The sequence below is a fragment of the Melozone crissalis genome, unplaced genomic scaffold (genome assembly GCF_028551555.1).
Source record: "Melozone crissalis strain CALT ecotype California unplaced genomic scaffold, PUWL_Pcris_2 ptg000036l_1, whole genome shotgun sequence".
NCBI lineage: Eukaryota > Metazoa > Chordata > Aves > Passeriformes > Passerellidae > Melozone > Melozone crissalis.
The window spans coordinates 14,533,917-14,549,398 of record NW_026535814.1 but is presented as its reverse complement, the minus strand read 5'-3'; the positions used below and the strand labels follow the sequence as shown (position 1 = coordinate 14,549,398).

Below are 15,482 nucleotides of genomic sequence, written 5' to 3'. Positions count from 1 at the left end.
ACCTCACCCAGCTTGTAAAGTCAATTAAAAGCCCAGCCGCCCTCAGCACCTACAACCGGGCTCCCCGGTCCTTCTCCCTCGTCCCCAGGCCGTTCCCGTGCCCTGCGGCGGAGAACACCCCGGGATGCTCCGGGAGGAGCGGCGTTTCCATCGCGGCAGCAGCGGAGCCGCCCGCCTGCCCCCACCCGCTTCTGCTACCGACGGCGCTCGGGGACACACCGGGGGAGGAGGAGGAGGATGATGAGGAGGAGGAGGAGAGGACGGGGCAGGGGGCAGGATAAGAGGATGGCCCGGGATGACACAGCAGCGGCCCCGGGCCCGCCGAGGATGGCGGCAGCGCCCAGGACATCCCGTTATATAACGGTGGCACGGCCGCGCCCGCAGCGCCGACACCCGGGGGCGTGTGCGCGACCCCCTCGGCACCGGGGCCATTTCAACCCGGGCACAGCGCGGCCCCACCCGCCCGCCCCTCACCAGCGGCTGCATCTCGGCGCGCACGGCGGGCACCTGGAACCGGTCTATCTCCTCCATCATCTTGGCGGCGGCGCCGAGCGCGGCGGGCGGAGCACGGGGGGCAGAGCGGGCGGCGCGGGCGGCTCCTCAGGCGCCGAGAGGGGACAGCGACAGCGACAATGACAACGACACCGCCCGCGGCTGCGGCTGCCTCATCGCCGCCGCCGCCGTGACTCAGCCGCGCCGCTTCCGGGTCCGGCCGCCGCCCCGCCCCTTCTGAATATTCATGAAGGGCGGAGCCATTGTCCCTCGCTCGGGGCCCGGATGCTGGGGTTCCGCTGCCCCGCCATATATGAATATTCATGAGGGGCGGGAGCGCTGTCATTGGCTACCGAACGGTGGTCTCCTTGCGGCCCCGCCTTCTTCTGAATAGTCATGCGAGGGCGCGACCACTACAACCAGTTTTGTGCCCGGTTGCTCCATTGCCCGAGGCCTGCCCCCCAAATTGAATATTCATAAAGCGGGAGGGACCTCGGTCACCAGGTCGAGGCCCAGCTGCTTTATTTCCAATGGCTCCGCCCAATTGAAATATTCATTAAGGGGAGGGGCCTGCCGTCAGTCTCTCGGGGCCGGGGCGCTCTGTTTGCAGCGGCAGCTGGGATGTACCATTTCCTCCCTCGAGGGGAGAGCGGGGGGAGTTGGGGAATGGCCGGGTCCATCCGCCACTTCCGGCGCGTTGCCATGGCTGCTGCCATCAACTTCCGGCGTGCCGGGTGGGCGCGGGATTGCGGCGAGGGCCGTCCGCTGCGCTGAGGAACGGCCATGCCCCCCAAGGCGGCCGACAAGCGCCGGCAGGTAAGGGCTTGCCGCTCTCCCGTGGTGGCAGCAGCGCCGTGGTGGCGTCACCGCATGCGACGTGACGTCACACCCGCATGGCGTCACCGCGGCGCCTGGCGGGAGGCGGCAGCCCAGCAGAGGGAAGGTCGCTGTGCAGCCCCGGTGTGACCCTGTTGCCCTCGGTCCCTCCTCTGAGCGCTGTCCGTGGTGTGACACTAGCGGTGACGTCACCGTTCCCCGAACCTCCACCCGTGACGTCACTGCGTGCAGCACAGATCTTTCCCTCCAGGTTCACAGAACCATCAGGGCTGGAAGGGACCCCCGTAGATCACCCAGCCCACCCCCCCTGCTAAGGCAGGGCCACCTGGAGCAGGTGACACAGGAACACATCCAGGTGGGGCTTGGATGTCTCCAGAAAGGAGACCCCAGGACCTCCCTGCGCAGCTGTTCCGGTGCTCTGCCACCCTCAGCGTAAAGAAGTTCTTCCTCAGGTTGAGGTGGAGCTTCTTGTGTTTTAGTTTATGGACACTGCTCCTTGTCCTGTCACTGGGTACCACTGAAAAGAGTCCCCTTGTCACCCACCTTTGATATATTTAGGTGCATGAATAAAATCCCCTCTGTCTTCTCCAGACTGAACAGGGCCAGCAGTGCATCAGAACATGCAGTCTCTCCTTGTAAAAGAGATGTTTCAGACCCCAGATCATCTTTTGTGGCCTCTGCTGGATCCTGTCTGGTATCTCCTTGTTTTCCCTGTGCTGAGGAGACCAGAAGGGGACAGAGCACTCTCGATGTGCCCTCACCAGGGCTGAGCAGAGGGGCAGGGTCACCTCCCTTGACCTGCTGTCCACCTGATGCACCACAGGATATCATGGGCAGCAGGGGCACACTGTGGGCTCACAGTCACCTCACAATCTGCCAATACACCCAGGCGCTACTAAGCAGAGCTGAGGGGTTGAAGTGACAGCTTAGGTTGCCCCACAGAGCTGTGGCAGTGGAGTCAGCACAGCCCCTCTTGGCCTTGTCGAGTCCTGGCTACATCATATTGTGTCATGCTGTGTCATACTGTCCCTTCAGCTGCCCATGACGCCCCGAGAGTTCTGTGGCATTACACAGCTCTTCAAACCAGCCTGTCTCAAAGCTGCAGCACCCCTCACTCTGTCACCATGCTGTTCAGCTCTGTGAGACTACAAAGTCTTCAGACACTGTCAGGCCATTTCATCACACTTCCAGCAGCACCCCTTCCAAGGCAGGTCCTAATGTGCTCAAGGTGTCGCCAGCCTGCCCATGGATCTCCCAGAGACATTGAGTAGACAAGATAAAATCCTTTTTCTTACAAAATTTTTAAAAATTCTTTTTAGTTATCCCCAGCTGTAAGTTTTGTCTCTTTCCTTTTGCTTTGCTATTTGGTCTTTGCTCAGCTCCAGCAATGAGGAGGAGTCATTTGCTACCCTTCCTGGCCCTAAACCTAGACTGCTGTGGGGTCCCTGTCTGTGAGACCTCACTGTAATCCTTTGGGCTCTGTGTAGGCATGTCTGCATGCATCCTCTTTTAGGAGGATTTTAGGATAAAAATCTCAGGTTAATTTGAGTAATTCCTGGGTCTTGTCTGCTACTGGATTATCAAAGGGTTTAATTTAAAAGTGGATGGTGGCCTGGCTGATAAAACCCTTTTGTTAACATTTTTAGATCAATCCTAACACACTTGATGTTAGGCTTGATGGGAGGAGGGTTAGCAGGCATGTAAGCAAGAGTGAGAGGATCACTCTAACATTCCTAGTCCCCTAGTAAGTACTAATAAGTATCAAGATACAAACGGCTTTATAAAGTTTTCAAAGGGCACAAACTCAGAATCAAAACCCACATTCAGTCCTAGACAATAAAACTATTTATGCTAAAATTGTAAAAAACCCATTAATAATGATGTGAACTAAACTGGGGATGAAATTCTTGCTCTGAATTTCAGTTTCTTTTATTTTCAGAATTTCCACATAAATATTTTCAATCAATTTCAGTAGCCATTATCTCAATACTCTGAAATGGAGAGGCTTCGATTGGCATGTTTGAAAAACTTAATGTGCTGTAAAGGCATTGCCTTTATTTTAAAGCTCTTGAAACATCATAAGCTGTTTAAACTCTGAGGATGTTTGGCTTTTCACGTAATTTTCATCACAATAACCTAAAAGGCAATAATTTTAACTTGTCCTGTATTACATTTCCTATATTTGCCTTGAGCTTGTTAAATCTGATTGCTGTTTCACGTCCTTTTATCTGCTAGAGTATTCTTGCAGTGGAGGAATTACTGAGTGGAACTACCTCTGAGTCCAGAGGTATTCAACTACACAATTTTCCCTCATTTTCTCTGACTCAGAGTACAGATGACATCTCAGTGGCTTTGGGAGTGTGGGGAGTGAATGCCTTTGTGCTTGAGGGCCTGATGTTTGATATCTACTTGGCCATAGTGGCCACTGTAAAACTAATTGGTGGGTCAAGGTTTAGATTCCAACTCTTGACAAGAATTCTTCTGTAGTATTATGCTCTTTCCCCGTCTCCCTGTGCTTTTTTTTCTTTTTTTTTTTTTTTTTTGTATATTGCTTTATTCTTTATTATGTTTTTCACTGCTGACTGCTTTCACTTTGAAATTTTTTTCTTGACATTGTTCTCAAAGCTGGGATACCTACCTGTTCACCTGTTCCCTTTTACCATATATCACTTCCAGCTCCTCCTCTGCTTTCATGACTCCATGTTCTTCACATGCTCAGTGATAAATTCTTGTTTTGTTTTTTCTCCTCCTTATGTGGGGGTTGTGTGCTCTTCTTCTGTGCCTGTCTTGTATCTGCATTCTCCTCTAACATCAGTTTCTTGCTTTGTTTCACTCGTTTTTTTCTTTATCCAGATGATTTCTGCCTCCAGCTCAGACTCCAGCCCCCTGATGGCTGAAAATATGTCAAAGTTGGGCTCATCATAAGAATTAAAGTCTGTGGTGTTCTGGATGAATTACTTGAGTTGACCAAACCTTATTTATAAATGCCTGTAGGCTTTTATATATTTCTGTACATTAATAAGAAACTTTAGTGTTTCAATGTTCAAAGTCTTAAAATAGTGCTGTATGTCTGGATCTTTGTGCTTCCAATGCAGCTTTGGAAATAACACCTATGTATGTTCTGTACTTCAATAACACCATTCCTTTCATATCTGAAATACGTTATGCACAATTGAGCTCAACAATTTTTGTAGGGATGTGGAATTATGGAAAGGCATAGGCCAACTTTTCTGCATCAGACTGAAGAGAATGAGTGCATCAGATTCTCAGCTTTTGTGAAAAATGAGGTCTTGAGCATAGCAAGCAGGACACTCAGAAGTGTGATGTTAACAGCAGAGATGTGTGGCATGTGCATGGGCAAGCCAAAAGTGTTAGGGCAGGGAACAGCACTCTGTTGGTCCTATGTCAGTCCTGTGTGGGGTCCTGGGTGATGAGAGAAAGTGGCCAGTGATTTTGAGATTGTTATTTTGAACATGTTTGACAGGTTGGAAGTGTTTGTTTCAGATTTCTGTGCCTTTCCTATGTAGCTCAAGGAGCTGTGTTAACACCCTGTGCTAGTGTGTACCTCGGTGGCTGCACCCACCTCAAGGAGAAGCAAGGTCTTGCTTTGGCTCCTTAGCAGATCTTCCGTGCATTTAGTATTTAAAATACAAAACCGGAATGTTCAATCTTACTAGTTAGGGTTAACCCCACTGCTGGAACGGGTCGCTTAAGCAGTGCTAAGAAAGGGTCTGAATTAGGACAGAGAGGCATTTCTTTTTACCCTTGTGGTCTTGCACCCACTGACATTGAAACAGCTTCTTTGCTGTTCAGCAAGTCACAAAAGAAACAAATAGACCTCTTCCCCAAATACAATGAGACACAGTTTACTTTTTTAGTATTTTCTTATTTTCTATTTTTTTATTCCCCTGAGAAGGCTTTTAAAGGTGCTTAACTTGTTCTTACACATGCATTAACATATCCATGGAGTATAAAGCAAACATTCCATTTAGTGTTGCTCAGAAAGCATTAGAGAATGTATTGGCAAATAGCTCTTAAATTGGCATCCCTAGTGTGTGCAAATAAATATCTGCTACAGGGCAGGCTTCAAGTGACTTTGTTTCCATGCTGTGATTTCTTGCTCCTTGTGCCAGCTGGTGGTTTACTATGGAGTTTGTTAATATTCAAAACAGGAATAAAAAGCTAGCAGGAAACTTACAAAATTGTTTTACAGAAGTGCCAGGCTTAGTTCTCATAATGTCTCTATCTCTTTCTTTTAGAATTCAACAAGTGCATTACTACCTTACAAGTACATTACATTTTCCCCGCAATTCTAGTTAATCTCTGTGCTGTGCTGTAGAGGAAGTGGAAATTACTGTCTCTGCTCAGGAAGATGAACTAAATTTAACAGGAGCATTCTGTGATTGCTCAGCCTTGTAGCCTGATTGTATTATGGTGACAGCTAGCATGGGGAGCAAAAAGGCTGCAGGAATGTCTCTTTAATTATATTTTAAAAATATAGTCTAGGTTTGTCATTTGCCCTGATGAGTGTTTCATTAATATGTAATCAATTTTCAGCTCTTGGAAAATTATCTTAATATGAACTGAACTTCAGCTTGTCAGAGTGACCAACATGCATCATCACTGCTACTGAGCTCTCTGGTATTTTAGGCTGGATCTGTGAATCCAGGTCTACTTGTCCACCCTTATGCTTTAAGGTGGAAATTTTACATTTCTCAAGGAGTCACTGAATAGTGGTGTCTGGCTCCTTACCATACAGTGACCCTTTATAAGATCTAGTCTGAAAGGGGCAGTTTGGGAGAAAGATGTACTGTGGGAATCCTTAAAATCGGAAGGCTTTGGGAAAGCTGCAAAAGGCAGGCCTCAGAGACAGCAGAGCTGTGATTAGAGATAAGCAGTAGCCATAAGATAGGTCAGCAGAAAAATTATGTAAGAAGTAGAAAAGTAAGGACAAATAGAACAATGGTCTGTGTATTAATGCTTGACTAGAATAACTCCCTAAGCTGCAGAAAAATATATCTAGTGAGATATTAGGAAGTTCTAAGCTTAATAATGGAGCTCTGTGCATTGTGTTTTAAGGCTTGCAAGTAGGTATTGTATTCCAAAATAAGCAAGCATTGTTTTAACGAAAGGTAGGTGTGCTTATGGTGGGGGGATAGAACTACTGTCAGTGTGCTTTTGCTTTGTGTGATTGGTCAAAAAACTTTTGAAGTTGTAACATTAAGTTCTTGGTCCGCTGCCTGGGATGTCTCAGTCTGTTGCCTGAGCTGATGGCATCTTCCCACTGTCATAACCATGAAATGAGACTGATGCTGAAAACCAAAACAGCTCAAGATGTGTTCCTAGCAGTCCTGTCCTGTTTGTGATTGTACTGAGACCCAGTTCGGCGATATGTACCAGTCAGCAAAGGCTGCAGTGACAGCCCTTATCCTGGATGGCAGCACAGCACACGTGGGAACAATCATTGCATCTCCTGTTTGGATAGACAGTGCTGGCCTTGGGGCTGAACCTGAGGAGTAGACACGTTTTTCCAGGAGGATTTCTATCTCACCAATTCAGGATTCAATCTGGTTTTAAATGAACACTGGCTCTTGAGAGTAAATCTCTGCTTCCTGGGTCACCAGGATGATGTAGTTACTACTGGAATTGCCACTGACAAGTCAGAGGATTTATGCAGCAAATGATAAAATAGTTGAAAAGCAAGGCTCAGGGAAAGCAGTTCAGAAGCAAACAGACTTGAAAAAACTTCAGAGCTTTTAATATTCAGTCAAGAATAGCAATAGGTACTGGTAGTCCTGTCTCTTTTGTATAAATTCAGTTGATGATTCTCAGATCAGCAATTAGTGACTGTCATGTCACCAGCAAAAAGGAGAGCAATGTGAAAAAAATGTAGATACAGTAAACCTGAAAAAGACCTGAATGTATGGTTGAGTGTGATTTTTTTATTTTCTTCATTGCAGGATAATCTGGTAATATTACTAGGGAGTTGAGGGCAAAATTTCTATTAAACATTGCAAGTCTTTGATGGTTCCCCTCACTATCTTTTTCTTTTAGGAGGCAGAAATATGATACCTCTTATGAAATGCCAGCCTGGTAGGGCTTTCTTTTCAAACTTCTTTCTCATTTACAGCAATGGTCTTTAGAAAGTCACCAGTAGTTTCTTCTCATTTTTGTTTTCCTATTTTATGACTACAGAAAAATTAAATATATATTATCCAGACATCCTATCCAAAATACAATTGGAAGTTCTTGTTGAACAGCTGAGCAGCAGAAAGACTCCCTGCTGAAGGACTTAATTTTGCATCTATTTGTACCTCTTGGTGGCTTCTCTGTGATCGAGGGAACTGTGAGAAGGGGAAGGAATATTAAATAGCATTTAAAACATCACTTATTATCTGTTTCCTCTTTTCATTTTTATTATCCGATTGAATTATGGTATCTTTGCTGTAGTCTATAGTCAATTTGTCTTGTAGCATAGTAGATGTCTGGCCCAGGGAAGAATTCCTATGTGCTGATATCATACACACCCTGGAAGAAAGATCCAGAAAGAAACAGTAACTTGGGTCTTCTGCAACCTTTATCAAAGTACGGTGACTGTCGCAGGCTTCTAATATCTTTTTGCTGTTGGAAGTGTGGCAATCTGTTAATTTATTTAATGTAAGATAGTCATCAGAATAAACATTACTAGCCTCCATTAATTCTGACTCTGGCATTTTTCTCTGGAGCACTTGAGCATCTCCTGGAGTGGTCAGAGTCACGATGGTGACTTGGAGGTGAGAAACTCCTTAATGTCTCCTGCCTGTTCTTTAGTTCCCTAGCAACCATGTCTGCTCTTTTTTCCCTAATATAAATTCCTCATGATTATTCACACTCCTCTTCTCATTAATTAATATTATTATTAAAGGCAGGGATAGCAGCACATTTTTTAGGAAGATTTAGGAAGACAGTTGATTTTTTTTCCTGTAGCAAAACCATCTTTGGTTTATCTAGAATTTGCTAAAATGTAGCTATTTGGATTGATTAGTTCCTTGTTGGATGTCTGATTAAGGCTTTGGATTACAAAACCCCCCCCCACCACTCTAGATGCTGAACAATATGAACCAATAATCTATAGCAACATAACCTGGGAGGACTGAAGTGAGGCAGGAAACCTACAAAAAAACAAAGTGTGGGACTATGGAATTAAGCTGTGTATCATAATGCCTGTGCCCAATGGAATGAAATGAATGTTTCCCCGGCAACCTTAATTCTCACATTTTCTAAGTTCTGAATGCTTCTCTTTGAGATGTTAATAGTAGTTAACTTTTTTCCCCTATAGCTAATGTGAGACACAAAAATGTGGTTGAATTTTAAACATGCATATGAAGGCAAGTAAACATCTTACTAGTGAATATTGAATATACAATCATTATGTTGATTCACAGTTATAATTTGTTTTTTATTTGTATTGCAGATGTGGTTGTGAATTCTTCCCTATTGTATGAACGCTGTGTGATATATTTAGGTAGATGTCAGAGCAAAAGGATTACATTTTTAATCATTATTTATGGGTAATGCATTGTTACAGTAAAAAGAAAAATGGGGAAGCCATGGTGACAGGACACAAACTACCTAGGTGATATTAAGGACTGTTTACAGCTAATGTGGCAGAGAGAGCTTTTAAGAAAAGGTATTAAAAAGGAAAGTGTTTTGGCTTTGGAAAGATTTACAGAGAGCAGGAGCTTGCAAAAAAAGCCAGCAAAAGAGCAAAGCACAGATACACCAATAAAAAGGAATGTCAGGACTGGCCTTTTCATCAAGCAGCACAGCAATATTTTCTGTGCTATTGTCTGAATTAGGAAACAGTAAAAGATTTTGTATTTTTGACTGATTTATGTTTGCTCCCCAGCTTGCTTCTTGTAATAGTTTTAAACAGATCTACTAGTTTTGATGACTAGTTTCACATACTGCTAATATTGCCAAAATACTCGGAACCCATCTTTCCTCATCTTATTTTTTATCTTTGTGCCACCTTCCAGCTGGGTTCCAAAAGTCTGAGATACTTTGTAATGCACCTTCTGCAGCATAGGTGGCAGTAGCAGGAATGATGCTTGCAGAACAAAGTATGTCTTTCCTTTTCATGCTGTCTTCAATAGAGTACTGAGTCAAGTGGAGCTAGAGTCCCTACCTTCACTTGCGAGAGTCCAGAATATCCAACAAAAAAGTCATTCAACTTTTGTTGTTGTTGAAGTAGGCCTCTACATTGTGAGGGATGTTTTATCTGGGCAGGAGACAAGAGTTTTGCTGAACAACCCCAGAATAAGCTAAGGACCAACTCCTTAGACAGCTCCAGGTATGGCTGTCCTACCTTTGTGCAGCACACAGGGAAGAAAGCCCCAGATCCACACTGATCTCTGTCTGCTGGCTCCCATCCTCCCATTTCAGATTTATCATGTCTTTGGCATGGGCTATGTCCATACAGTGCAGCATTTTACCAAGGATCTGTGTCATAACAAAGTAGTTCTAAAGCATAACTGTTCAGATTGGATGGAGTGGTTGGAGTTTCTTCAGTTCAAAATACCAGACATAATAATTTTATGTCCTGTCAGTCATGTGCTTGCTCCCTGCTGTAGGGAATTACTTGGCTTAGTTCCAGGGAGCCCCAAAGCAAACTGTCACAGTCGGCAAGTAGAGCCTGGTAGGCAAGAAGGAGAAGCATGGAGAAGGCTGGTGTATCTCACTGACAGATGCAATGAAACCTCTTCCTTGAATACCCTCTCCCAGTCATAAAGAACAGCTATCCTTTGATAAAGGTTAAAAACATGCATAGGGTCAAAGCTAAGACTTTGAGAGCCTGGTTCTGTATTTTGCAGTAGTTTGTAAACTTTGTTGCACTCAAAATCTTGTTTATGGGCAAAGAGAAGCCACAACTTATAAAACTAAAAATTTCCTGTCAGTGTGACAGAAATTTTAGTCTAAACATTATTGTCTGTCCAGAGGTATTCATTAAAGAAAATAAGAAATACTTCTGTGCAAAAAAAAAAAAAAAAAAATCATTAATTGTGATACTGCAGTTGAAGTTGTTGAGAAAAATAAAAAGCTTCCCAGTTTCTACCTCTTTTCTTGTATTTGCTTTTCCAGTGCTCTGATTCCTAAAGTTGATAGTTTGATTTTGCTGTTGCTTGTGGTGTTGGTAGGGATGTTATGATAAGTTGTCAGTAACTGGAGACCTTCTTTCGGGAGGATTGAGATGTCCATTTTGATAGTTTCTCCTTTACCTGCAGTTTCTTTTATATGATACCTAATATATTTCCCTTTTTCCACTGGTCTGGTGCTCCACATTACACCTGATATTACTGCATGTGGTGATTTTTCAGTGTGCTATATACTATTTTTTTTCCTTCTTTGCTACACCTAAAGCAGATTTTCTTCAGTTCCCCTGTTTGCAGACCTGCATTTCTCTAACTGGCCGGTGGTTACATGCTTACAGCTGTGGGATCTATGATGCCAAGTACGTGCTCCATGTCTTATCCTGCCCTGCCTGTACTCCTCTGTGCCATATCCTGACTCTCCTCAGGGTCTCTCTATCATACCAGGCCTGTACTGCATCATTAAATTCCAGTTGTAAAACCATGATAGTTGTGTACAAAGACAAGGGAAATAGAGCCAACTAGCCACCGGTCCCTGGTTAATTTGAAAAATTGTTCATGCACTCAGAGCTGTAGCTTTTCTTTAGTCTCACTTTTATATTTTAATACTGTTGCAGGTATTTATTCACAGGTGAATCTTTGTGTTATGTTAATTGAAATCTGTGCAACTGCTAAAACCAATTATCCTCAGATCGCCTTGGCAATGCCTTTGCTAATGGATAAATGCTTTTGTAGACCCACTTACAAAAGACAATAGTAAGTAGACTTAGTTTCATGTTTAAAATTAGGAATCAGATTTTGATTTGGATAAGAATAAAATTCTGCTCTGAAAGTCTGTTTAAGTCACATCAATTCACACATAACAAGGTCCTTGTTAGGGAGAGCCCTTTTTTGCCCATTGCCAAGCAATCACATGCGGGAGACAGGCCAGCTGCATGATCCAGTCATCTCAGTAGTGGTTGTGACACAGGACCTCTTGGCCTCTGCTCTGCAATCTGCCCATGGTGGGACTATAAGGGAAATGTTATAACTTTTATCTTCTCCACCTGCATCACAAAAATTTGTATTTTGAAGTGAGCCATATTTTCTAAGCATAGAAATATGTCATTCTGTTCATTTTTCATGGCTTTTAATATGTATCTTCTGGAATAAAGATAATCCCTAATGCCTTGTTAGTAACAGCAGTTTTATGTGTCTTAGCTTGTACAAAGAGAAATAACACAGAGACACTGTCTCACATTTTTGTGGAACTTTGTTCTCCTCTGAAAATATTTCTTTTCTGAGTTCTTATTGTCAAGACTTAACAAGAAATGGGGCTTGATGAGCAATGCTTTGGGATTCTGGGTCAAAGTCTTTCTGGCTGCTTAATTGTTTAATACCTAGAAAGTAGGTGGTGGAAATGAATATTTAGTTTTCATAATGAGGAGGAATCATGAGGGGCGTGTATGAATCTCTGTGGAGGCTTGTGTTCCTGAAAGTGTTCTTAAGACACATGGAAGACAAGAGGAAGAATAGATGTTGTGATAAAGTGGGGCTTTCCAGAAGAAGAAGGTGGAAAACCAGGTGAGAGAAACAAATGGCAGACTTAAAAAGCAAGCAGTGGTTCTTTGCATTACCATGTAGTTGTACTGTGGGAGTCCTTGCTGTGGAAGCTGTGCGTGCTAAAAATGTGCATGGATTCCAAAATCACAGAATAAATTTGTGGAAAAAAGATTCACTGATATGGAATAAAAAGGACAGCATTTCAGGTTCAAGTCCCTGTGGCAAGCTAAGAGGTCATCCTGGAGAGAATAGAATAGACACTTACTTTGAACAGTGTTGGTGAGAGATACTTGGCTAGGTGGACCTTTGATCTGAGCTGAAAGGCACACTCTAATGTTCTTTTGAAGAAAATCAATCAGCCCTTGGGAGCTTGCTCTCCCACCCCTTCATTTTCCTTCCCTCTTGTCTGGTATCCCCTTCTTTTCTGTCACAAAGTCAAACACTTTTTTTTTCTGAGTAACTCCTCTGCTTTTTTCATCCATACCATCAAATGTTATTTGTGATCCTACCTGAAATTGTTCTTGCCAAGGTTTCTAATGTTGTTTCCTTTGCTCGATTTACCAGCTCTCTCTCTTCCTTCAGGGTTCATGGTCCTGTCTGTCCCTCAGCATCTCCTCAAAAGGATCCTCTTCATTTCCTCTCCTACTTTCTGTTAAATTTTCATGAATGTTGGTCAGTGGCACCCTTCTGTTATTCCTTGACTCTGGGTAGGGTAGTCTCCCTCTGTAAGGCACCCTATAAACAATTGTTTAATTGTTTTCCTTAAAGCCTGTCAAAATAATTTTTCTGTGCTATCATGTGTGCAGGGGGGTTGACAATGGTTTGTTTCGCAACTGTTCATCAGTGTTTTCCATGTTTTCTCAGTGCTCATGACTTTATGGGTGTAGATCTATTGTCTTTGGGCTCCCTGTGCCATGTAAGCACTTAAAACAGGGGCAGCCTTTTAGTGTGTTTGACCAAGGCACTAAAATGTGTGTATGACATTTGGAGTGTATCACAGACTAGGATAGACTGGTAGTGTTGTACTAGGACAGAGCCTGGCATTTTTTCATGCTGAAAAAATCACTGTCTTGTGTTGTAAAAGGGACTGTTTTTCCTTCAAATGATTTATACGCACGCTGCTGGCATACTCAGCTTTTAAAACATAACATTGGAGCAAGCATCCAACTTCTATTCTGATTTTGTTAAATCCAGAAAGAAAGTGCTCTGGAAGTTTACATTGGATGTGTTCTCACTTTAGGGCCAAGGTGGACCTTCAGGAGGAAAGGCAGGAAAAGCTGGTAAAAGTAAAAAAAAGGTAAGATTCTCAAGTCTTAAAAAATGTTTTTTTCTTTTTTCAGCTATGAGATGCAAAGAAGATATAGTCTGAACAATGAGGTGTTTTTTTGTAAAGTTGGTAAAATATAATTTGATTTAGCAGTAAGAGGTTGCTGTAGGTTTCCACTGAGAAGCGAAATATACCAGCAAGTTAAGCCAAAAAGTATCACCTGGAACAAAGGCACAATTTGGGTAAAATGCAATATGAAAAGATTAAATTAAGATATTTGGGATGTGAATTCCAAAATACTAGCTGACTTAGACTGTGAGAAATCTGCCTGCTCAGTTTAGAAAATTCAAAGTATAGCCCATATTCACTTAACAAAGAAGTATAAACTGATAATAACTCATGATAATGTTTTTACTATTGGGCAAATAAGTTATTTGAATACCTTGATTTAATCTACATTCCTCTTACTTAGCTCCATTGGGAAAGATGGAGGATCCATGACAGGGATGGAAGAACAGTCTACATGCCTTTAAATAGACATATTGATAAACAACTTTTCACTTTCTTGGGACAAATCACAATCTCACTGAATGTTCCTCTTTTCTCCATTTAAAAATGGAAAGTTATTTACTTTTAAAATTAAAATCATAAATAAAAATGTTAAAACCATAATACTACTTATCTGATTCACTTGGGAAAACAGCCACTGAACTAACTGGCATCAAATAGTATGTGATAAATGTCCTACAAGCAGGTGTTCATGTAGGGAGCATTAAATCACAAACAACTGTTCTGCAGCCATCGTCCCTCGTGCATCAGAGCGCCTGACCTTCCTTACAGCTTGCCTCATTTCAGCTCCCTTGGGGAGAGAAATAAGGCTGCAGCCTGTGAATTTCCCTGGGCTCTTGAAATATGCAAAATTCTCAGTTACTTTCAGCCAATGCACATTTTAACCCAGCGTTGTGCTTTTTACCTTTGTGGTACTCTGCAGGTAGCAAAGCATTGCTGGGTCCAGCCTCTGTGGCTTCAGCCATAAGCTGTACTTACACCTTGGACTCATCCTCAGCTTTGTATGGCTGTAAAGTCAGCAGGCCTGAAAGAACTGTATTTACAAGAATGATTGATTTATTTTAAATCAACTCATTACACAATTTGAACTGAGGGAGAAATTTTGCCTGGAGCAGTTAGGCACTTTAATCAGCAGTTTTGTGTTCTGACAGTTTTTTCTGCAAGGACAATTAATTGAAATTCATTCCTGCAGTGATTCATTTTCTTTTTAATGACCTTATATCCTGACATGAGCCCAGTGCTAGCCCAGGGAGAGCAGCAGTCTGTTGTTTGGAGAATAGAGACATGCTGGCCTTTGCAAGAAATTGGTTAACATTCCTCCAGGAGCCACATCCCTGCAGCTTTGTATTTCAAACTAAATTCTAAGAGTAGCCTATAGAATAACAAGCCAGGAGTAATTGCAGGTTCTTGGCTTGTGCCCTTGAATAGTCCTTAAGTCCTATAATACCCTTGGGTATTCTGTGGCAAGGGAAACAGAATTGCCGACTTTTAAACTAAGATTGAAGTGGAATCACTTGAGTTTTGTTATTGGAGTTAATCCAGTTTTGTGCCAGGGCAGGAATTATCTTCAGAGTGCAGCTCCTCCAACTCACTGAACTCCTGCTGGCAAGTGTAGCCATACAAAAATCTCAAATTTTGGCCTGCCATTTGTGTTCTTCTGCTCTGCTCAAAGCAAAGATGGGTGGGAGAATGTTGTTTTTATCTCTTTGCTCTGTGCCTCAAGAAGTGCTGCTTTGGCAAGAAGCAAAGCTGTCAGAGTCTTGTTGCATTTCTGAGCTTGTCATTCTTGTTCTAGGATGAAGATGACTTTCCTGAAGCGGGAGAGGACGGGTCGACAGCAAGGGCTGCAGTCAGATCCCCGGATCAGCTGGAGCTGACTGAAGCTGTGAGTAAAACAATGCCTCTCTTGTCATGAGGTGTGTATGAAACTCCATAAGCAGAAGCCTACTCATCAGTTTTGGAGGAAATTCTGCAAGAGTGAAACTCCAGTACTTGCTGAAGTACAGTGTCTGCAGTAACATACGAAATGGCTTCAACCAAAAAACAAGGAGAATGTGCTATGAAAACCAGTTCTGGGCTTAAAGCACTGTAACTGCCTGGAGATAATCCAAAAGCAAAAATGGGGATGGGGCTTTGCTCAGTTAAGG

General features: G+C 43.2%; 2 protein-coding genes across 7 annotated transcripts in view; one reads left to right on the top strand and one right to left on the bottom strand.

The window, feature by feature from the left end:
* Positions 1-669, bottom strand: part of FAM219A (family with sequence similarity 219 member A) — an 86,443-nt gene extending 85,774 nt beyond the window's left edge. For 2 of the 3 annotated variants that reach the window (XM_054283346.1, XM_054283347.1), the window contains exon 1: positions 475-669. In XM_054283346.1, coding sequence (XP_054139321.1) covers positions 475-534 — 60 coding nt within the window. In that variant the 5' untranslated portion in view covers positions 535-669. The remainder of the gene's footprint in view (positions 1-474) is intronic. The other variant, XM_054283348.1, reaches the window with a different exon arrangement.
* A 559-nt stretch (positions 670-1,228) lies between these two features.
* The window catches only part of DNAI1 (dynein axonemal intermediate chain 1), a 137,857-nt gene continuing 123,603 nt past the window's right edge, over positions 1,229-15,482 (top strand). For all 4 annotated transcript variants that reach the window (XM_054283426.1, XM_054283427.1, XM_054283428.1 and 1 more), the window contains exons 1-3: positions 1,229-1,308; positions 13,240-13,296; positions 15,131-15,220. In XM_054283426.1, the coding sequence (XP_054139401.1) occupies positions 1,276-1,308; positions 13,240-13,296; positions 15,131-15,220 (180 nt within the window). In that variant the 5' untranslated portion in view covers positions 1,229-1,275. The remainder of the gene's footprint in view (positions 1,309-13,239; positions 13,297-15,130; positions 15,221-15,482) is intronic.